General features: G+C 43.2%; 6 protein-coding genes across 6 annotated transcripts; 2 read left to right on the top strand and 4 right to left on the bottom strand.

The window, feature by feature from the left end:
* Positions 1-869: 869 nt before the first annotated feature.
* On the bottom strand, positions 870-1073 carry EAF02_010333 (uncharacterized protein; the record flags this gene model as incomplete). The annotated part of the gene is made up of 1 exon (XM_038906381.1): positions 870-1073. One exon carries the CDS (start codon positions 1071-1073, stop codon positions 870-872), a length of 204 nt encoding a protein of 67 aa, XP_038753645.1.
* Positions 1074-3150: 2077 nt separating this feature from the next.
* On the bottom strand, positions 3151-4631 carry EAF02_010332 (uncharacterized protein; the record flags this gene model as incomplete). Its single annotated transcript, XM_038906380.1, has 3 exons — positions 3151-4041; positions 4092-4408; positions 4490-4631. The coding sequence occupies 3 exons, from the start codon at positions 4629-4631 to the stop codon at positions 3151-3153; spliced, it is 1350 nt and encodes a 449-aa protein (XP_038753644.1).
* Positions 4632-5769: 1138 nt separating this feature from the next.
* EAF02_010331 (uncharacterized protein) lies at positions 5770-6237 on the bottom strand (the record flags this gene model as incomplete). The annotated part of the gene is made up of 3 exons (XM_038906379.1): positions 5770-5799; positions 5995-6121; positions 6176-6237. 3 exons carry the CDS (start codon positions 6235-6237, stop codon positions 5770-5772), a joined length of 219 nt encoding a protein of 72 aa, XP_038753643.1.
* Positions 6238-7538: 1301 nt separating this feature from the next.
* Positions 7539-10113, top strand: EAF02_010330 (uncharacterized protein; the record flags this gene model as incomplete). The annotated part of the gene is made up of 6 exons (XM_038906378.1): positions 7539-7698; positions 7753-7804; positions 7849-8143; positions 8203-8445; positions 8514-8854; positions 8910-10113. 6 exons carry the CDS (start codon positions 7539-7541, stop codon positions 9886-9888), a joined length of 2070 nt encoding a protein of 689 aa, XP_038753642.1. The 3' UTR covers positions 9889-10113.
* Positions 10114-10470: 357 nt separating this feature from the next.
* EAF02_010329 (uncharacterized protein) lies at positions 10471-11367 on the top strand (the record flags this gene model as incomplete). The annotated part of the gene is made up of 1 exon (XM_038906377.1): positions 10471-11367. One exon carries the CDS (start codon positions 10471-10473, stop codon positions 11365-11367), a length of 897 nt encoding a protein of 298 aa, XP_038753641.1.
* A 3870-nt stretch (positions 11368-15237) lies between these two features.
* EAF02_010328 (uncharacterized protein) lies at positions 15238-18426 on the bottom strand (the record flags this gene model as incomplete). The annotated part of the gene is made up of 2 exons (XM_038906376.1): positions 15238-15810; positions 15859-18426. Coding segments are annotated over 2 exons (3141 nt in total), but the record flags the coding sequence as incomplete, so codon positions are not given.

The following is an 18426-nucleotide window of genomic DNA, read 5'->3' as shown; positions in this document are numbered from 1 at the left end:
ATATTGCGTCCTTGCAAGGGTCGTTTAGCTGAGGGTGCCCTGGTGTGCAGCTTGATGGGATTTCCTCATAGCTATTCCGTTGCATTATTCAAGTCCAGCATCCCCCAGCTTTGGAATATCGACTTTCTGGTTCTGTGCCTGGCGTCTCGAGATCAACGTTTTGAAGCTTGTGTTCTCGTATGCTCGCCGATTTTGGTATTGTTTTTCGTGGTATGGTATGCGAAGGCACCTGAGAATATACACGTTCAGGGTAGTATCGAGAGCTTTGCAACGTTGTCTATCCGCCGTATCTGGCAATGGCTTGTGTGTTGTAGTGTGGTGAGGGAGCTTGGACAAAATATCCACATCGAGCAACCATCTGTGGGCCCAGCGATGGCCGACTGCTGTTTACCATAGAATTTCCTCCTTTCTCTCCCATTCTCTCAATCCCAATAATTTATAAGACACCCGTAACCGTTATTACAAAGGCCATGTCATATTTTCGTCGTCTTGATCATCCCAGCTATTCCAAACATCTCTTTGAAGCACCATTTAAGAGCTTCGCGGCTCCTTCAGGGTCTCTTTCCCTCATAAATCAGTGCTCCTGTAAGGTTCAAACCAAGTCCCGCCATCTCACATTCCAGTGTCCATTGTCCTGCTCTTGGGAAAAGACGTCACACTTCTTGCCACAGGCACCATAAAATTCACTCCCACCCTTCTCGCTATAAAGTAACCAACATAAACCAATCTTTGTCCCTTTCCCCTACTATTTTTCTCTCGTCACATTTCCAAACATCATGAATTGAACTCTTATCCTTTTCGGCACAAGCGCCAAAATGGAATGCTTATCCCAGACCCTTGAGATTTTAAACTGAATTGCCATCATTCCCTCACCCTTCTTTCAAAAAGACAGAGATACCAATCATGACACATTGACGTTGTCCTCCTGCATATGAACCTCGTTCCTCCTCCTGAGAACCCTGGAGATCTACTTCTCCTCCTTCCAATCTTCCATCAGAGCAAAACATTGCAGAACATCCGATTTCCCTTCTTGTATATAGACCATAAAGACCACAAAACACCACAAACACCATATAGATCATATAGACCATAAACACCACAATCTCCTACAAAACACCACCAAGATTACAGACACCACAAAACACCACAAACCATCACAAACACTACAAACACCATATAGATCATATAGACCATAGACACCCCAAATAGAACTGCCATCTTCCTTCATGTGTAAAACAATAAAAATGCCATAGACTGTAGATAACGCTTCGATCTCCCTTACACAGACGCCATGAATATAATGGTTTAATGAATGGCAAACTTGATACAAGAATGTTAATTGAATGCGTGGCCTATCCGCTTAAAATCTTCTATTTCGAGATATACTTGTCCAGGATAGGAAATAGAGGTGCTGTTGGTGCTAGTGGCGAAGCAGCAGAAGGGGCGTGAGAAGGAGCGTGAACAAGGAGAGAGTCGGAACAATTGGCGCTGGTGCTGGTGGCATGCCAAGGATAATTCAATACGAGAGTTGAGAATTTGATCGAAATAGAGAGAGATGATATCCAACGCCAGGCAGACCTAAGAGGATTAGTTTCTCCATCGAAAGCGAGGAAAGAAAGGATTTTTATTACAGAATAGACTTAATCTTGGAATTGATTATTGATCGAAGTAGAAAGAGAAAGGATATCCAACGCCAGGTAGATTTCATGAAAGGACTGATTCATAAGGAAAGAAAACGAAAAAGAGCAATGTTCCACGCCGAAGAGACTCGATATAGGAATTTATCATTTGATAGGAGGAGGGATAGAGAGAGATGCAGACTCGAGTTATCATGAGAAATAGGACATTTCGATATTAGATAAACTTGATGGAAGAATCAGTATTGTTATCGAAAGGAGAGAGAGAAACTCTGTACCAGATTTAACTCGATTCGGGGTCATCAAGAGAGAGATGATATTCAAATATCAACCAGACTTGAAATGAGAATTGAAGGTTTTGAGAGAGTGTGGGTGTATATGTAAGAGAAAGAGAGATAATGTTGATACTAAATAAACCGAATAGAATGATTAGTATTGTAGTTAAAAAGAAAGAGAAAAGGAGTTCTCTACCAATTTTGCCCTAGGAATTGGGACTTTCCAAAAAGAGATCAAGAGAGAAAGATGGCGAGAGATCGAGAGAGAGAGAGGTCGACAGAGAGAATGTTTTAATACTAGATAAACTATAATTAGTATTATAAATGAGAAGAAAGAGAAAATGGAGTTTTTTACCAAATCTGCCCTAGGAATTGGGACTTTCCAAAGATCAAGAGAGAAAGATCCGGACCAGACTTGATACGAGGATTGATTTTTTCGAGAACGAGACCAAGAGAGATCAAGAGAGAGATCCGGACCAGACTTGATACAAGTATCGATTTTTTTCGGTATTGGAGGGCCTTGATACGAGAATCGATTTTTTTTTTACGCTGAGGAGAGGGTTAGTAGTCAGTGGGGTCACCTTACCGTGGCTTGCCGCCGCACACTCAGGAGCCCAGGGTGGAAATTTCCGCCTCTGCTCTGGCCCTCTCCGCCGCCGTCATCGCAGCATCACCCCGAGCCCTGGTGGCAGCAGCTCGCGCCGACGCCTAGACACTCCTCGCATCCCCAATCCGCTTGCCCACCTGGGCGTTGATGGAGTGTCCGACTTCGTAGCCGCACCAAACGGTAAGAGCCCCAACCACCAACCCCCCCCCCTCTTCAAAAGTTCTCTAAACATTATTAAGATAAAATGATATAAAATGCTGGGCCAAAATTCTTGGTTAAGAATGTATGAAGAAGAAGAAGAAGAAGAGGAAGAAGAAATCATGAAGATTTTCACAAGAAATAGTAAAGAGTAAACAAATCAAGACGGCAGTTGCGACTACGAAGCAAGAGTGACTTGTGTGCTCACACTGCACTTACCATCTTGGAGGAGTTAAGGGTGTGTTGGGAAGCCACTGACAATCCAGAATAGCACTTTCCCCTATAGGAATCACCGAGAAACAGAAATGAACCAATGTACCTTATTGTCAATTGCCATAGATTTCATTATCTCCATTTTCAGTATTAAAACCAATATCCTTTCTACTCCGCTTCGCCAATTACACTTAGCAGCCTAGTCTACCCCCGGCTCATTCTATCCTCTCCTTCCAAATGGCACTCTTGGGAAATCTAATGGCAACTTCAACTTCGCTGTCCTCCTTTGTGCGGCAGTCGCCTTGTCCAAATCCAATGCCTTCCTCCTCGCCTCCGGGAGTCCCACAACTCTCGCACCAATCTCCTTGAAATATTGAGTCATCTCCTTCGTCTCTAATTTCAAATCCAGCTGAAGATCATACAGATCAACTTCATAATTATCGACCAGACATGCTAAAGCACATGCGTGGGTGATGAGGAGATCAGACTTGAATTTTGACATGACTCCAGCGTCGGAGTATTTGCGTCGTACATCTTCAATGACGGATTGCGGTATATTGTCACCCAACTTCGTTTTCATTTCATCGCGCTTGGGCAGCATTCTTCCACCTCGCATTGGTCGAGAAGCCATATGTAAATCCAACAAAAGAAGGAGGTATCGTAAGACTCTGAGCTTATTAACGCCTGCGGTAGCTGCAGAAACGATTCTGGCCGACACATATCTCGAGTTGGTCGTAATGTTCTTCTTTGCTTTGACTGATTGTTCCCATTCCAAGACCGGTACAGACTTGAAAATATCACTTCCAATGAGGCTATCCACAGTATACACATCTTTGATATCTTTCGCGGTAAGGTCTGCTTTTGGTCGTGGCTTGGCTGCATCTGCTTGCTCCTCGAGGTCTTTTCTAGATGCCATGCCAGATGTGGCTTCTGCCATGGATGCAATGATTGCGGATTTTGCAGCATCCAACTTCGCTGGCTTGGCACCATCCGCAAGTAATCTTGAGCCTCTGTTTGCTGAGATGGCGTTCTCGGTAACGGAAGCAATGGCTTTCTTCGCTTTCTTGGTACCGAAAGTCTCTCCAAGGTCATTGCGAAGCTCTCTGATAGTCTGCGAGTAGTGTTAGCATCCGCTCTGAAATTCCCTTGCAATAGACCTACATGTTTGGCAAATTCAGCCTCCGTAGCTTGATGTGCTCTAACGCTTCCACGAACCACCATCTTTCGCGCTTCCATAACCTCTAATTTTCCAGTCTTTGGATCGTATACACCAACATAATGCTTCAATAATGTATCAGACCCACCCGCTTCCTCCTCTCGCGCAGTATAATCAAGCTTTGGATGTTCTGAGGAATGGAGGAGGACTTCTGTTGTAGCAATTGCTCCGCTTCGTCCTGGTCGTTGAGGGGCATTCTTGCGAGGTTTTGTGAATGGTTGGAGAGATATAGATGCCGGCATAGCAAGTCCAGGAGTGGATGCTATAAAGAGTCAACCTTTCATAACCTTGAAAACTCATTTTGAGACTATAACATTCTCCTGGTCTTAACTTGGAAACATACCAATTACAGGAGCCCATTCATCACCATCCTTTAAGGAAATCTGAACATTTCTGTCTTCTTCGATTGCCACTTTTTTGCTGGGTCTTGAAGAACCATCGGCGTTCTTCTTGCGCTTCTTGCTTTTCTCAATGTTATCCGCCATTTTGTGATCAAAGTGAAGCCTGGGCAAATTGTATGAAGGCGCCGGGTCGACAAGCTTCTGTTCTGTCGCAAATCAAATAAATTTTTGGATGAGTCGGCAATTGGAAACTTTTTTCCCGACATTTTGCTAAAACAGACGAGGCTGAGATGCTGGTGGCTTGACCAATGAGCGGGGTTGTGTTGAGCAGGTCATATGCAGCTGGAGCTTTCAAACGTGGACTTCCAAGGTAATCCAATTTATGAGGCGCGCGCAATGATTTTGGTCAATTGTCAATTTATCTATATACCTAGTTTGTAAGTATGCTGTCATCGAAATAGGTAGCTGTAAGTGCCTAGTAGATTTAAAGATAATTTGAGAAGTCCAACGGGCATTTTATATTCCGTAGCATCCAGGGCGAGGCGGGGAAAGATAGGTTTGGTGATAATTGTCACTCCATTTTGTTTGTGTATATCTGGGGAAGGGTTTGATATTGTATGCGGGGAAGCATGAAGCACATCACAACAACGGCTTCGAAATACGACAGTGAGCATTTCGAAAGTAGTAGTATCATAGGAATCACAATCACTTTCAAGACATTTCACATTGTGCAAAGGTGACATCAGTGAAGAAGAACTTCTTTTTTTCTTATTCATTCCTATCGGGTTGGTAGTCATAAAGGCATTTAGCATCAGAGGCAGCTTATTTCCCATGACGTATTGGTTCATAAACCCTCAATGAACAAATCGACATTGCATTGTTGACCGATCCAGCTTCCTTCCAAAACTTCCCACCACGTGCTGACAAGTGCGCGTCATCAAACTGATCTTTCCTTGAACACCCAGCCGCCGTTGAACGAAGCGCGAACTCCGATCTTGTTGGTGAATACTGAAATGCTGAAAAAGGCGAAGACATTTGGTGCGAGAAATGGCGCATTCGAAAAGAGGTTAAGAGGTCATGATGTTAGGATTCGAAAGGTAAGGGGTATCGAGATCGAGTTGTTTTGAGTTGTTTACTTGCTGTAGAGGGGTTAGTAGATGTTCGACAAAGAAAATTGTCTCCACGACAAAGATCGCTCAAAAGCAAATCTTCGTTCTGGAGCGACAGGAAGGTGGAAGCTTACGATCGGGCACGAGTCTTGCGGCGCTTACGCTTCAAGCGCCTAGTGCGCTTCTTTCTCCACTTTGCTCTCCTAAAGATGGTTGTCAGTTATGGATACTTGAAGTTGTTGATGTGGAAGTGATGCAAATGGAGACACGGAGGGGTAAAATCCATTCTTGCGGAAATGAGGGGAAATTTGGTGATTGCAATGATTCAAATGCTTTCGATAAGCATAGAATGCAATCTGAATAGCGATTGAAGGTAGGATGGATGGATTTCAACTTACATTTTCAATGTGAGTTGTATGAAGATGGTGAGGAGGAGAAGTCAGTTCCGTTGATTGATGCTCGAAATATGGGTGTTGATACTCGCTTAATTTTCGAGCTAATTTAGCGCATTTTGACTGATTAGGGCTAGTCACATGACTGTCTACCCGTTCCCAAGATGCCCAATATAGATTCCTTTACCTGGTCGGGCCCGACTTGAGGAAAAGTACTGCGTGCTTGGTAGGTGTGTAGGGTTCTAACATGTTTCTGTGCTTTCAGATATGACGTTACGTAGAGCTTGCCAGGTATTCCATTCAAAGGTTCGCATTCATCCAGACGACAACATCAATGTTTGATATCAATAAAAACATTCATGTCTCTTAATCTTTGACCTTATTCCAAGCATTCAAAATCTCTTAATCTCTAACATTAGTATAAATATTCAAAGTCCCCCAATCTCCAACATCAATACAAAGATCCAGAACACTTTCGATACACAAATACCAATATAACACATTCAAGACACTCTCAATATCTGGCATCAATATAAATATTCAGAAAATCACATTCCGCAAGTCACAAACCAACACTCTCAATCTCTCATATATTGTCAAACAATCAAAAGTTCCATGAGCACCATCTCCTTTTATCTAAGATATTTACCTAGTTCATCGGTGAGTCTACCACATGCAAAATGTAGCATCTTCATCGTTGGCAAATGATGCTCCAATGCGGGCTTGTATGATGTTGAGTGTATCACAACAAGATGTTATGAACATTCAGAATCTTATAGGTAAGATGTTGAGGCAATTGGCACACAATAAAATGTCTAATATCACGAGAAAGAAGCCTGAGTGTATAAATGCTTAAAAAGTATAGCACTTGGCCTACGATACGTCTAAATCTTCCAAGGGGCTTATTCAAAAACTTTCGAATCAACCTTTCTAATGTGTAACACATTTCTGCTAAACCAACAGAGGTCTCATATACGTTGACATGACACCACCAGGTAGTTTGTCGTCGGAGAGGATCATCAGTAAGGCCTATGTGTCGCAAGGTTGGCACCAGTTGTAATGGAAAGCAATCTTGTTAATATACATGTTTCTATCATCCCCAATTTTCATTCAAACTTCAACCAGACCCCCCAAAATGTATACGATCTGAGATTAAACAAAGGCTCGCAGTCTCCCAAGCATGGAAGGGAGTTCGTTGACGAAGGATGCCCGTTTGTCACGTGATAGTGAAACCCGGAATTGCATGTGGCTCCCTTCGTTCCTTCCCAAGAAAGACGGGAGAAGTGAAAAAGAAGCAAGGTGATGCGATACATCAAGAAAATCTTCAAGTTACATAATCAAGATGGCCTATGATGAAGCGTTGTTTGGCTAATAAGTCACAATCTGTACTATTGATTTGCTTGCGGCCATTTCGTAATGTTTCAAACTGAGAAATTCGCATTCGAAACCTTTTTCTTCATTTCCTACGAATCTCTTGATATCTATCATCTCTCCTAAGGTGATGTGAATCGCGCATTCTTTGAGCATTGGTCCAATATCTTAAAATCACAATGGAAGCACCGGGTTTGAATAGTGAGCTCAGTGGTCAAGACCACCGTGAGAACATTGATCGATCCCTAATGGGAACTCATGGAGGGAATAGTCGTGACATCAGTAACAACCTTGTCGCATCGCTCAAGTATGAGCATGCACAGACTGGTCAAGAGTTCAGTTCGTAAGCCTCTTGTCTCATCAACCTTTCGTGATCTAACATAGATTTTGCAGCAATTCCAATTCTTGCCAAAGGCTATCTTCATGTGGGAAGAGAAACGAAATGGTATGTACTTTGTTCAATCGATCTGTAACCTGCTAAGAGTTTAGTGATTTTTCCATCGATAGTGTGATTGTTTCCAAGCAACACTTTCGTATCTACACTATCATATATGATACGGAAAAGTTGGATGAGTACCCACCTTCAATCTATTGCGAAGACCTTGAATCCAGGAATGGTACCTATGTGAACAATGTATTGATCGGTATAGTCGGAAATGAAAGAATTGGACATCTTCTTGTTGACGGTGATTTGATTGAGATCCGACCCGATTGGAAGTTTCGATTTCACCAACCAAGATCAAGAACAACATCGCATATGCCTTTGCCTGATATCGAAATAAAGGTATTCATGTCATCGTTTTCTTTTAGCATGTCTTTCATGTTTGACTAACATATTTATAGTATTTCAAAGATCGATACACCATTTCCAGCCATGTTCTTGGCAGCGGTATTGCTGGAGAGGTTTTTCTTGCCAACAATGTTGGTAACTCGAAGCAGATAGCATGTAAAGTAATCAAAATAAGTCCCTCAAGACGTTCGCACCCTATCTCCCATGGTTCTGCAGGATTAAGTCAGCAATATGATACCGATTTGGCGAGTAAATCATACCTGCGAGAAGTTGACATACTGTCTAAACTTAATCATGTAAGTTACGACAAGCTCACTCATTCAATCGTATATGTATTCAGATAGCCGAGACTAACAAATCATAGCCAAATATTATCCGCATTGAGAGGGCCTTCCTTTCCAACGACAGGCTGTATATGTTTACAGAGCTTGCTGCGGCAGGAGACCTATATACATACTTCGATTCTTGTGACAACAGGCTTGAAGACGCCCATGCTCGCCTCATTACGCGACAGATCGCTCTGGCTCTGGAATATCTTCACTCGAAAGGAATTGCACATAGAGATGTTAAAATGGAAAATATTCTCATTACAAACACCGATATCGGCTCTCGAGTCATTCTCACAGACTTCGGCCTTGCTAATTATACGGACAAAACAACTGGCAGACTCTTCTCTTCAGTAGGGACAGAGGGTTACGTTGCACCGTAAGTATATCTTTAAAAATGACAATTGACAAATACTTGTACTGATTGATAATAGCGAAATCGTTGGTTCTGATATAAGCCGTGGCTATACGACAGCTGCAGACATGTGGTCATTTGGAATATTGACATGGAGTTTGCTCACTGGTGAAAGTTCGATTCCCCGAGGCCGATTGTCCCTGCTGGAAGAAATTCAAGCTGCCAAGAACTTTCTTTCGTCCGATGAAGAAGAAATAGCAAACAAGTGGTCTTATCTTCATCGGAGAGCTCGATCATTTCTGCGTGGCCTTTTGGCTAGTGACGCAAGTCAACGTATGACTGCTGTTCAAGCAGTAAATCATCCATGGTACAAGAAACCTCCCGTTTCCGACGCGATAGAGCAGGCATATGAGCGAGTTACAAGGTTCTGGAAACCACGAGATGACGATGATATTCTTGAATATCTGCCTGGATATACCGTACCTACAACAGAGGTTACAAGCTCAGGTCATCGAAAGCGCTTGCCTGATACTTCTTTGTCGCCCTACTTCAATCTTGACCGTCATCTACAATCAAGATCTCCACACATGGCCAAACGCAGACGTATACTTGACGATCTCAAAGAAACTGGAGGAACCTTCGTGGATTCAGAGTCACAACAGAATGAACCTAGAGATAGTCCCAGGAGCAAGAATCACCTTCAAGTGAAATCGGTTACTGGGATTGATTTGTTTGGAAGCTCCGCATTTTCAACGAACAGACAAACAGGAAATAGTAACAGGCTCGATTGTGAGACATCATCTTCTAAAGATAATCTGAATAGATTAAGAGCGGCCAAGAAAATGATACAAGATTCTCAAAGTCATCTTGCATCCTCTAACAAAGCTAGTGATGCTCATTCAAACGCGTCGGATGATGTAAGATTCAGAAAAGAAACAAATCCGGCCAATCAAGAAATCCATGATGCTGCCTCACAGCGTGTATCAAAGTTTTGTTCCGCTAAGGCTTTCAAAGACGAGATCAACATTGTCAGAAAAGAGAGATTTCTGGAAGCTTGATGATCGTTTGCTCTTGGGCGGAGGTTAGGTGCTTGGGGGAGTTCGGAGGCATTCACCCTGAATGCATGACAGACGCAGCTCGGAACGGAAAGAAAGGATTTGCTACTATGAGCACTTCGCATACTTTCCTCTAAAAATAATACCGCGACCGTTAGCTAGAATTTTTGCCCTTGATTGATTGATGAACAGTGTATACATTGCTGTCGGCTTTGCGTTGACGTCAGGATGATCAATGAGCGGGCACCAGCATCTCTAAATCGAGACACCATATTGCTATTATTCTTTCACCAAATGTTTAAAAATGATGAATCTACAACAATTATTTTACAATATCGTCGGCTTCGGCAAGTTTAGGCGAACGCACAGTACCGACTGCCGATCTACTGGTGAGGTTGACAAGTAAGTACCGAGAAACTAAGACGTCATAGATTGAAGTCATGGAAACAGTACCTTGGTACGGTGGAAGGAACCTAAATTATTAATAATTATGAGAGAAAAATCTTTGGCTGCGCAATCATTTGGGATCTCCCTTTCACGTTCAACTTTTGCCCACTATATCAGTAACTATCACATACTTTTACAATGAGTGGCCACGGAAACGCATCGACACCACCAATTGTATCTTTGCTATCTGGTGGAATTGCTGGAGGAGTAGAAGGCGCTCTTACATACCCGTTGGAATTTGCCAAAACCAGAGTACAGCTGCATTCTGGTCCATATAAATTACCACGGAATCCATTTCAGATTGTTCTACAAATATACAAACAAGAAAGTATCAGAGCTTTGTATAAGGGATGTGGTGCATTAGTATTTGGATCTATTGCAAAAGATGCCGTACGATTTACTTCGTATGACAGCATCAAAAACGTTTTTCGAGATCCGGAGACTGGTGTTCTATCTCCCGGTCGTAATATGTTAGCAGGCATGGCAGCGGGAGTTGCAGCCAGCATCTTTGCAGTCACACCTACTGAACGGATCAAAACGGCGCTGATTGATGATGCCAGGGCCACGAGGCAATATAATTCCACAATGCATTGCATACGTACCATTCTCAAAGAAGATGGATTCGTAGGTTTGTATAGAGGTTTCATTGACACAACTCTCAAACAAGCTTCAGCAACTTCTTTCAGGATGGGTTCGTACAACATTATCAAGGATTTTCAGGTCGTACGAGATATTCCACAGAATACTGTCGTGAACTTCGTAAATGGGGCAGCGGCAGGTGTAATCACAACTTTGGCAACACAACCTTTCGATACTGTCAAAACGAGGAGTCAATCTTCGAAAGTGACTACAACCACTCAAGCTGTAATGGGTATAATCAAAGATGGTGGCGTGAAAGCCTTTTGGAGAGGAACAGTCATGAGATTATCACGGACTGTGTTTAGTGGTGGTGTTTTGTTCACAACCGCGGAAGCTATGACAAAGATTTTGAATCCTATATTTGCACCACAGCGTGCTTATGAGTCTCTCTCTTGATTAGTGCTCTTAGTATTGATGTTTGTTGCTGAAGTGGATATCAACGGCACAAACTCTGTTCAACCTCGCACGAAAATTACCTGTCATGATACACAGATCCCGTCATCCACTCGTGCTACCACCATGTAGTTTGCACTCGTTATCCAAGTGCAGGTATACGAAATCGTACCCCTGTTACAGCCGGAAGGGTGTGATGCATCAAGAACCATCGATTTCAGCCGTGCCAGCGAACAAGGGTCTTTTCTTCCGGGTATAAGGTTGAAGAGATATTAGAGTCCTTGGCTTCAATCTCAAGCAACTATCGATACGGAACTCATCTAATAACGAGGCCGTAAAGCCTACTATGCTCGACCTAGTCACTACCATATTCCTCGGCGCCTTCATTATACTTGGAAATGAACTTTGTCAGCAAATCTACCAGCTCAATTTGAACCCATTTCGTCTCCACGATATCGAGCATTCAGAAGCGATTATTACTAGCGACTCAAATTGACATGAATTTGGTGTCTGAATTCGAATGAAGATATATTTGGCACAACTCAACTGCAATTTATAACTTAGAATTGGTTGTGGTATTGGCTGCTTTGGCTTTGCTGGCTGCTTTCAAAGGTTGCATCGAGGGAATGATGATTCTTTTCGAAAGCGACCAGGTACTTGCTCCAGTCATTACCTGCAAGGCGTTAACAAGCTTCTTATAGACAGAGACATAGACGGAGACGAAAGTTTAGTTAGATATGAGGGTGTTGGGTTCAGGAAACTAGATGTTTAGCGATGAGTGCTTAGAGCAAGGTGTTTAGCCAAGATGTGTGTTTTGATCGGATTGCTTTGCGTTCGAATATGGACGATGGTGAGGTAGATGGGGTTGTTATGGGGTGAAGCACATGGTTATAGAGTTTACAGGGGAATAGAAATTATGCGGACAATAATGTACTTGAATCGCATGAAAGCTCACATCATTCCGTTACTCGTTTTTAATTGTGATCCTGTCAAATTGAGATATTCGGAGTTGCCTAGGTAGGTAGGTATAGATATATCTATAACCGAGATTCAACGAAGGGAGTAGAGTATATGGATGTGCATGAAATAGCGAATATAGAAGGAGGGGTAAAAATTCAAGACTAGTGAATACAGAAAGAGGGGTATATATATATACCAGAAAGTGAACTCAAAGGAGAATACATAGGAAAAATTAGTGAACCAAAAAATTAAGGTAATAAAAGAAGAACCAGAGAGTGAATCAAGAATCATCAAAAGTAGCTGAGTACATACTTTATATACCTACCTAGGTACCTGAGGTCCCCTTTAACCATCTATATATAGATTTCAATCGGGTCACAGGGTTGAGCCTCTGGCCCTTCTCGCACGACCCGCTTGGAAAGCTTGGTTCTATATTTATACCAAGGACCCTACTTACTGTGCCACGGTCTAGACTTCGGCCCGTCTAACCTAGCTGGCCGGCCGGCCTCTTGAAAAGTCGGCCAGGTCGTGGATTATCCACTCAAGGGTCGAATTGGCTGGAGGAATACTTGAGATTTATGGAATTGGAGGAGGATTTTTATGTTGTGAACGGTGAAGTGTGGTTCGATGTGTAGTTAGATGGAGTTACTTTGAATTTCTGATTCAGGTTGGAAGTATCATTGCTCATTACCTGGTTATTGTGTAAATTACAGTATGTTATATGTCGGAAGAATCAAGAGTTGGGAAATAAGCAGAAGATCGGAAATGGAAAATGGAAGGGAGGAGGGTGGGGTGAAGGAGGGGGGGGGTTGTGAAGAGAAGTTTCGAATGTAGGATCATATGCATCTGTATACACTGAACCCATAATCTTTCTTATCCATGGTTGGGATATGAACACACTATACATACTCGTATCCACTTCGATACTTATCAGGAAACTCATTCAATCACTAAATAGCTAATAGACTCGGAAAAGAAAAACTACCACCCTATTCTCATCGTAATCCACAGTATATGACTTGTCAAGCCATCGAATGTTCCTATGCATATCGAACATAAAGTAGCAAAAGCAGCCTAAATTCTCTAAAAGAACAAGACCAATTGCACCAAAGATCAAAAGTATTGCGAACACTGAATACAAACTGGTCCTTAAAGTTCGCCATCCATATCCAGGCGACAATCACTTGATCGTAAGCTAAAAGTTGAGATATGCTATACAGCAAGTGGAGATTATCATGAAGAGTAGAAACCGACTGCCTAAACTACCTGCGTAATGAATCATTCTACTACCGATGTTTCCGGTTACGGGTCGATTATCTGGTCTCTGTAGTCCGGGAGGCTTCACTCGTCCTCCTCGTAAACGGTAGTCCGACCGATGGCAAAGTCCAGATCCACCGAATCCATCAAAAGTTACATAAAAATGACTGCATCTTTTTTGGCCTTGAATTGAGTGGGTCGCGATCGATGGGAGATCAGTGTTGCTGTTGTTGGTGAAGTGGATGCGTCGGTATGCAAGAAGTGTATATAACGTACAGATTCTCGAGTCTTAATGCATATCTCATCATCATCACCCTCATCAACAACAACAAGAGCAACACTGACCTCTATCATAACCAGAGTTCAATACACTCCATCTCATCTCAACACATCTCAACCCATTCAATCTCAATCCCACACAAATCAACCCGTAACGATGCCCGGAAACGATACCAACAGCAGCACTCGCAGCGCTCCCAAAGAGAAAAATCCCAAAACCAAATCTACAAAATCCACCAATGCTGGTGAAAAACTAGAGAAAAATCCCAAAATCAAACTTCACAAAACCGAGAAGGCCGGCGAACCAAAACAGAAAGCAGACAATCAATGGTTACTTAAGGTGGACGAGCGCAGCCGTTTGAAGTTCCCAAATGGATCTGACGGAAAACGTTAGTAGGGCTCATCAAACCCATATTGAGTCTGCTCCGGCGAATATCCCCGAGATTCAGATACCGAGAAGAAATGTTCGAGCCAGGAACGAGTCAAAAATCAAGTTTACAAAGTTGCTCATCACCCAGGTGGTGATCTGGTTCGCAGCTCAAAATCTTGAGATCCCGAATTATACAGCGAGGTTGCTTATGGAGGGTGTTTGGCGTTTCGTGCAATTAGAAATTAGAATGTACCCTGGAGGTTCAAAGACAGTGCTAGAAAATGTGTTAGCAAGCGGATACATACCAACAAACATGTTTCAAGGCAAAGATAGATAGAATACTTATAAATATCCAATTGATTCCACACACACAAATACACCGCGCTCCTTGAATTTTACTCTGCCTCCTAGTCGTGCCAACCAAGCTGAATATTTTGCTTCACTCATATCAGATCCTAAACCCAGCTTCCAACATTCACTTCCCATCCCCCAACAATCAACAACAATCGTCTTTCCACGAAATTTTTCCGACAACAATTGTAACCATCATCTCCACCGGACCTGGCACGACATATCCACATTGCAACCGCCGGTTCCTAACTTGTCTGCGCGACGTGATCGAGGAATAGTGGGCGCGGCTAATTGCCGATTCAAGTCCAACACTAAAGTGCTACAAAAAATTTACCCGCTTTTCACAATAAAAATGATGAGACGAGCGGCTATATCTGAAATAAATGAAGGGTACAATGAAATGTACGATGAATCGTTGGATTACTCTTATAAACAAAAGAGAATAGGTTATGTAGACAAGAGTATCGATATACCTATCCATGCAATTCAACACTTATTGCAAATCCAATTAAATGTCGGGCCAATATTTCAAAAATGTTAATTTAAGTCTGCATTATTTATATCCCACCAAGGCTTCTGTCCGATATGTATAACCAAACCCTCTATCGTCCGAAGTCTAAAAATCGCACTACTCGCATCTCCAACCCATCTAATAATTAAAGAATATAACCACCACTGCTAACTACATCCCAGCTTCTCAATCCTCTACCTTCCTCCAACTCTACACACCACCAAAGTACCTCCCTCGCTTTATCCTTCTGTCCTCCTAGTTCATATGCTCTGGCTAAAGAATACCAAGCTTCTGAATAGTTCCAACCTGAACCTAATTTTGTTAGACCGGATAAAAGTCCATATGCACGATCCCGAGCTGCAAGTCTATCGAGTTTATCTGCTCGATTAGTCTTCGAAGTAGCTAGCATGTCTTGGTTCGAAGGAGTAGGAAGGGGAAGACCAAGGGGTCCGCTCGTGGGAAAGGGAAGCGTTGGCTGATGTGGTTGGGATTGCGCTAAGGTATTGAGGGTAGATGCCGAGGGAGTACTGGCAGATAACGTGGGAAGAACTAAAGCTGGCATGGTGGAAAGAGGTAGAAGATCTTCTGTGTATATATCTAGTAGGATATCGGAAAGCCCAACGATTGCGCCAGGGTGGTCAGCAAAGTGAGTTAAAGCAGTCTCGAAATTTTCAAGTGCCGTATATGGAGAAGATTGATCTACAGAGAGATAGCCACGCTTTAAAAAATGTTAGCATGATTCTATGCAATCCTCGAGCATACGTACCTCTGAGAAAACGTCGCCCCATAATTCAGCCACACTCTTTCCACCTCCCCAACCAGAATGATCGAATGACGCGAGGCCTGTTGGGTCATTGATAATATCTATTTCTAAGCCGTGCACTAATTTATGGGCCTCTTCGATTGCACCTTTAGCGTCTTCATACATGGTTGCTCGCCGATAAAAGCCGGCAATCAATAACCATACTTTGACTAATGTTGATATTCTCCGCCGCCTCTCGGAATCTTTCGAGAATCGCGTTGTGGGGCTGAGTGACGATGAATGTGGAGTAATTGGAAGGCGACTGTCTTGAACAATGTGATTGGAGCCCACTGGTTTAAGAACCGGCTCCTTGTGTTCCATCTGCTGTGAGGTTGGTGGTAGTGGTTTTGAGCCTTGTTCCGAATGATCCTCTCGATTCTGTGGATCCATCTCCCTCGCAGTGCCATCGGTCCTTCCTACGCTCGCACTTCTATTCGGCTCTTGAGAAGGATTTCTGACACTTGATTTTTTGTGCAGCTTTTCATGATGATCTCCAGAGCGTCTGCGGTGATGTCTTCCAGCTGTACCGTTTTCATGAGTGACTTGAATAGTTGGTGCTCTATTGATCGTGGCATGTGTGGTGTCTAGTCGTTGAGAGATTGCGCTCTGTTCCATCGAAGCTACCATATCCTTTCGCATTGACCTATTCAGAGTTCGTCCAAATATACTTCCTTTCATGCTTCTAAGGGTTCCTGCGGAACTTTTGGGGGGCACCAACGTAGCACTTTGAACTACTGCAGTGGCAGTTTCTTTAGAAGGATCACCGAACAGTCTTGTATATATAGTCAAAAGCTCATCACTACAGTTAACTGCAACCTCGGAGCCCTCAAGGACTTCTATAAGAGACAATTGAGTCATCTTTACCTCCAAAAGATTTGCTTTTTCAAAATCATCCATTTCATCTACTAAGCCTCGATTCTGCTGCGTAAGGTTTTCGTTGGAATTCAGGTGCTCGCTTCTGAATGAACCGTCAAGGTCAGATGCTCCATATAAATTTTTTGAATCCCCGAATTGGTCAAAGACGCCTTCACAAGATCTTACTGCTGTTATAAAATCTTGTCTTGCGCTCAGCAGTAAAGCCATAAGATGCCATAACGGTATCAGAGATCTTTCTCTTGAGAATCTGGCTGCAACGGAAGAGCCATGTCCATTTTGCAAATTGGAGCGCAGAGGAGCAAGCCCAATTTTCACAACCTCGATCGCTGTCGATAGCTCTCTGCGTTCTGCAAGGATTGTGCCCAATGCAAAAAGGGTTTCTACATCTGCGGTACTCTTATACTGGGGGAGGAGAGCCCGGCGGAAGCATTTTATAGCCTTCACTTGAATGGCCCCTCTCGAAGACGAATCGAAAGTTAAGCGTGCCCATTGTGCATAGCCGATTCCGATTGACCGCCAAGCAACGGCAAATGTATTTGGTGATATAGGAGTGCTTGAAACAGGCGAGGTGCCATTATCAAGCAGTTTCTCGGTTCCATGTGGCTGTTCGACAGGATAGTGTTTAGTCAGCCACTCCTCGAAAAACTGGCCAAGGTCTTTAGCCTTCTCTGCGCCTTGTCTTGAGCCATATCGACATAAAGCTCTGATGCACTCAGCAGCCGTTTTCAAAACTGTTTCGTCGTCATCTAGACCGTGTTCCAACTCCCCAGTTTTCTCCACTCGAGCTTTTCCTCTTTTCACAATCTCCAAATAGGTATCGAATGCTTTAAACGCTAAATCGAATTCCGCGACCGCTACATGAACGGTGAATAAATGTCGCAAAATTGGCGTTGAATGGAACGTTTTAGTTGCGGCATTGTACAGAATGTTCAAAACACTTCTACTAATTGCCTCCGCCCCTCCTTCGCCGAGTTCATGTTCTTGCCATGTATTCCCGCATAAAACTCTCCAGTTTTGCATCACTAGTTCAACAAATGCTTCGACTTCCTCACTCGGTTCTTCCGCCTTCGGAAACTGTACTTCACTCAGAAGCAATTCCTCGTAGCGAGCTTCCACTTGTTTCAATTCCGCTCGTTGCTGTGGTTTCGATGACGACTCAGGATATGCGGTAGTAAGATCTGTTGTGGGAAATGGCAGGTGTTGCTGGAGTATGTCCGATAATGTGATGTAGTATTCTTTCCATACCTGTCGCCTTGAGGTTTCAGCATGCAGTGCGCGACCTAGTGGCTTCGTTGGGGCCCATTCCCAAAATCTTGCCCATGCACGAAATGCTGATAATGTTTCGGTCTCGAGTGTTGGGGAAATTTTTGTTTTGATAGCATGACTTGAGAGCATGCAAGATCCTGCCAATAATTCTTCAATCCAAGTGTTCAATTCCTTTCGGCCGGCCGATGGCGGTGTAGATGATACGCTCGCCAATATTGGCAGAGCGGAATCAAAGGTTTCCAATGCTTCTGCCAAATGTCCAGTCCTCCGTTGCGAATCCCCTTTAATAAACAACGCCTTGAGTGCACACACTTTCGTCCATTCGTTCGATTCTTTGTTCGTCCCATCAAGTTGAGAAAATTCCGCTTCTATACTGTCAGGTAAACTCGA

This window comes from Botrytis sinoallii (genome assembly GCF_014898435.1).
Source record: "Botrytis sinoallii strain Bc 23 chromosome Unknown BSIN_025, whole genome shotgun sequence".
Classification (NCBI taxonomy): domain Eukaryota; kingdom Fungi; phylum Ascomycota; class Leotiomycetes; order Helotiales; family Sclerotiniaceae; genus Botrytis; species Botrytis sinoallii.
Note: the sequence above shows the minus strand (reverse complement) of the source record. Positions and strands in the feature narration are given on the sequence as shown.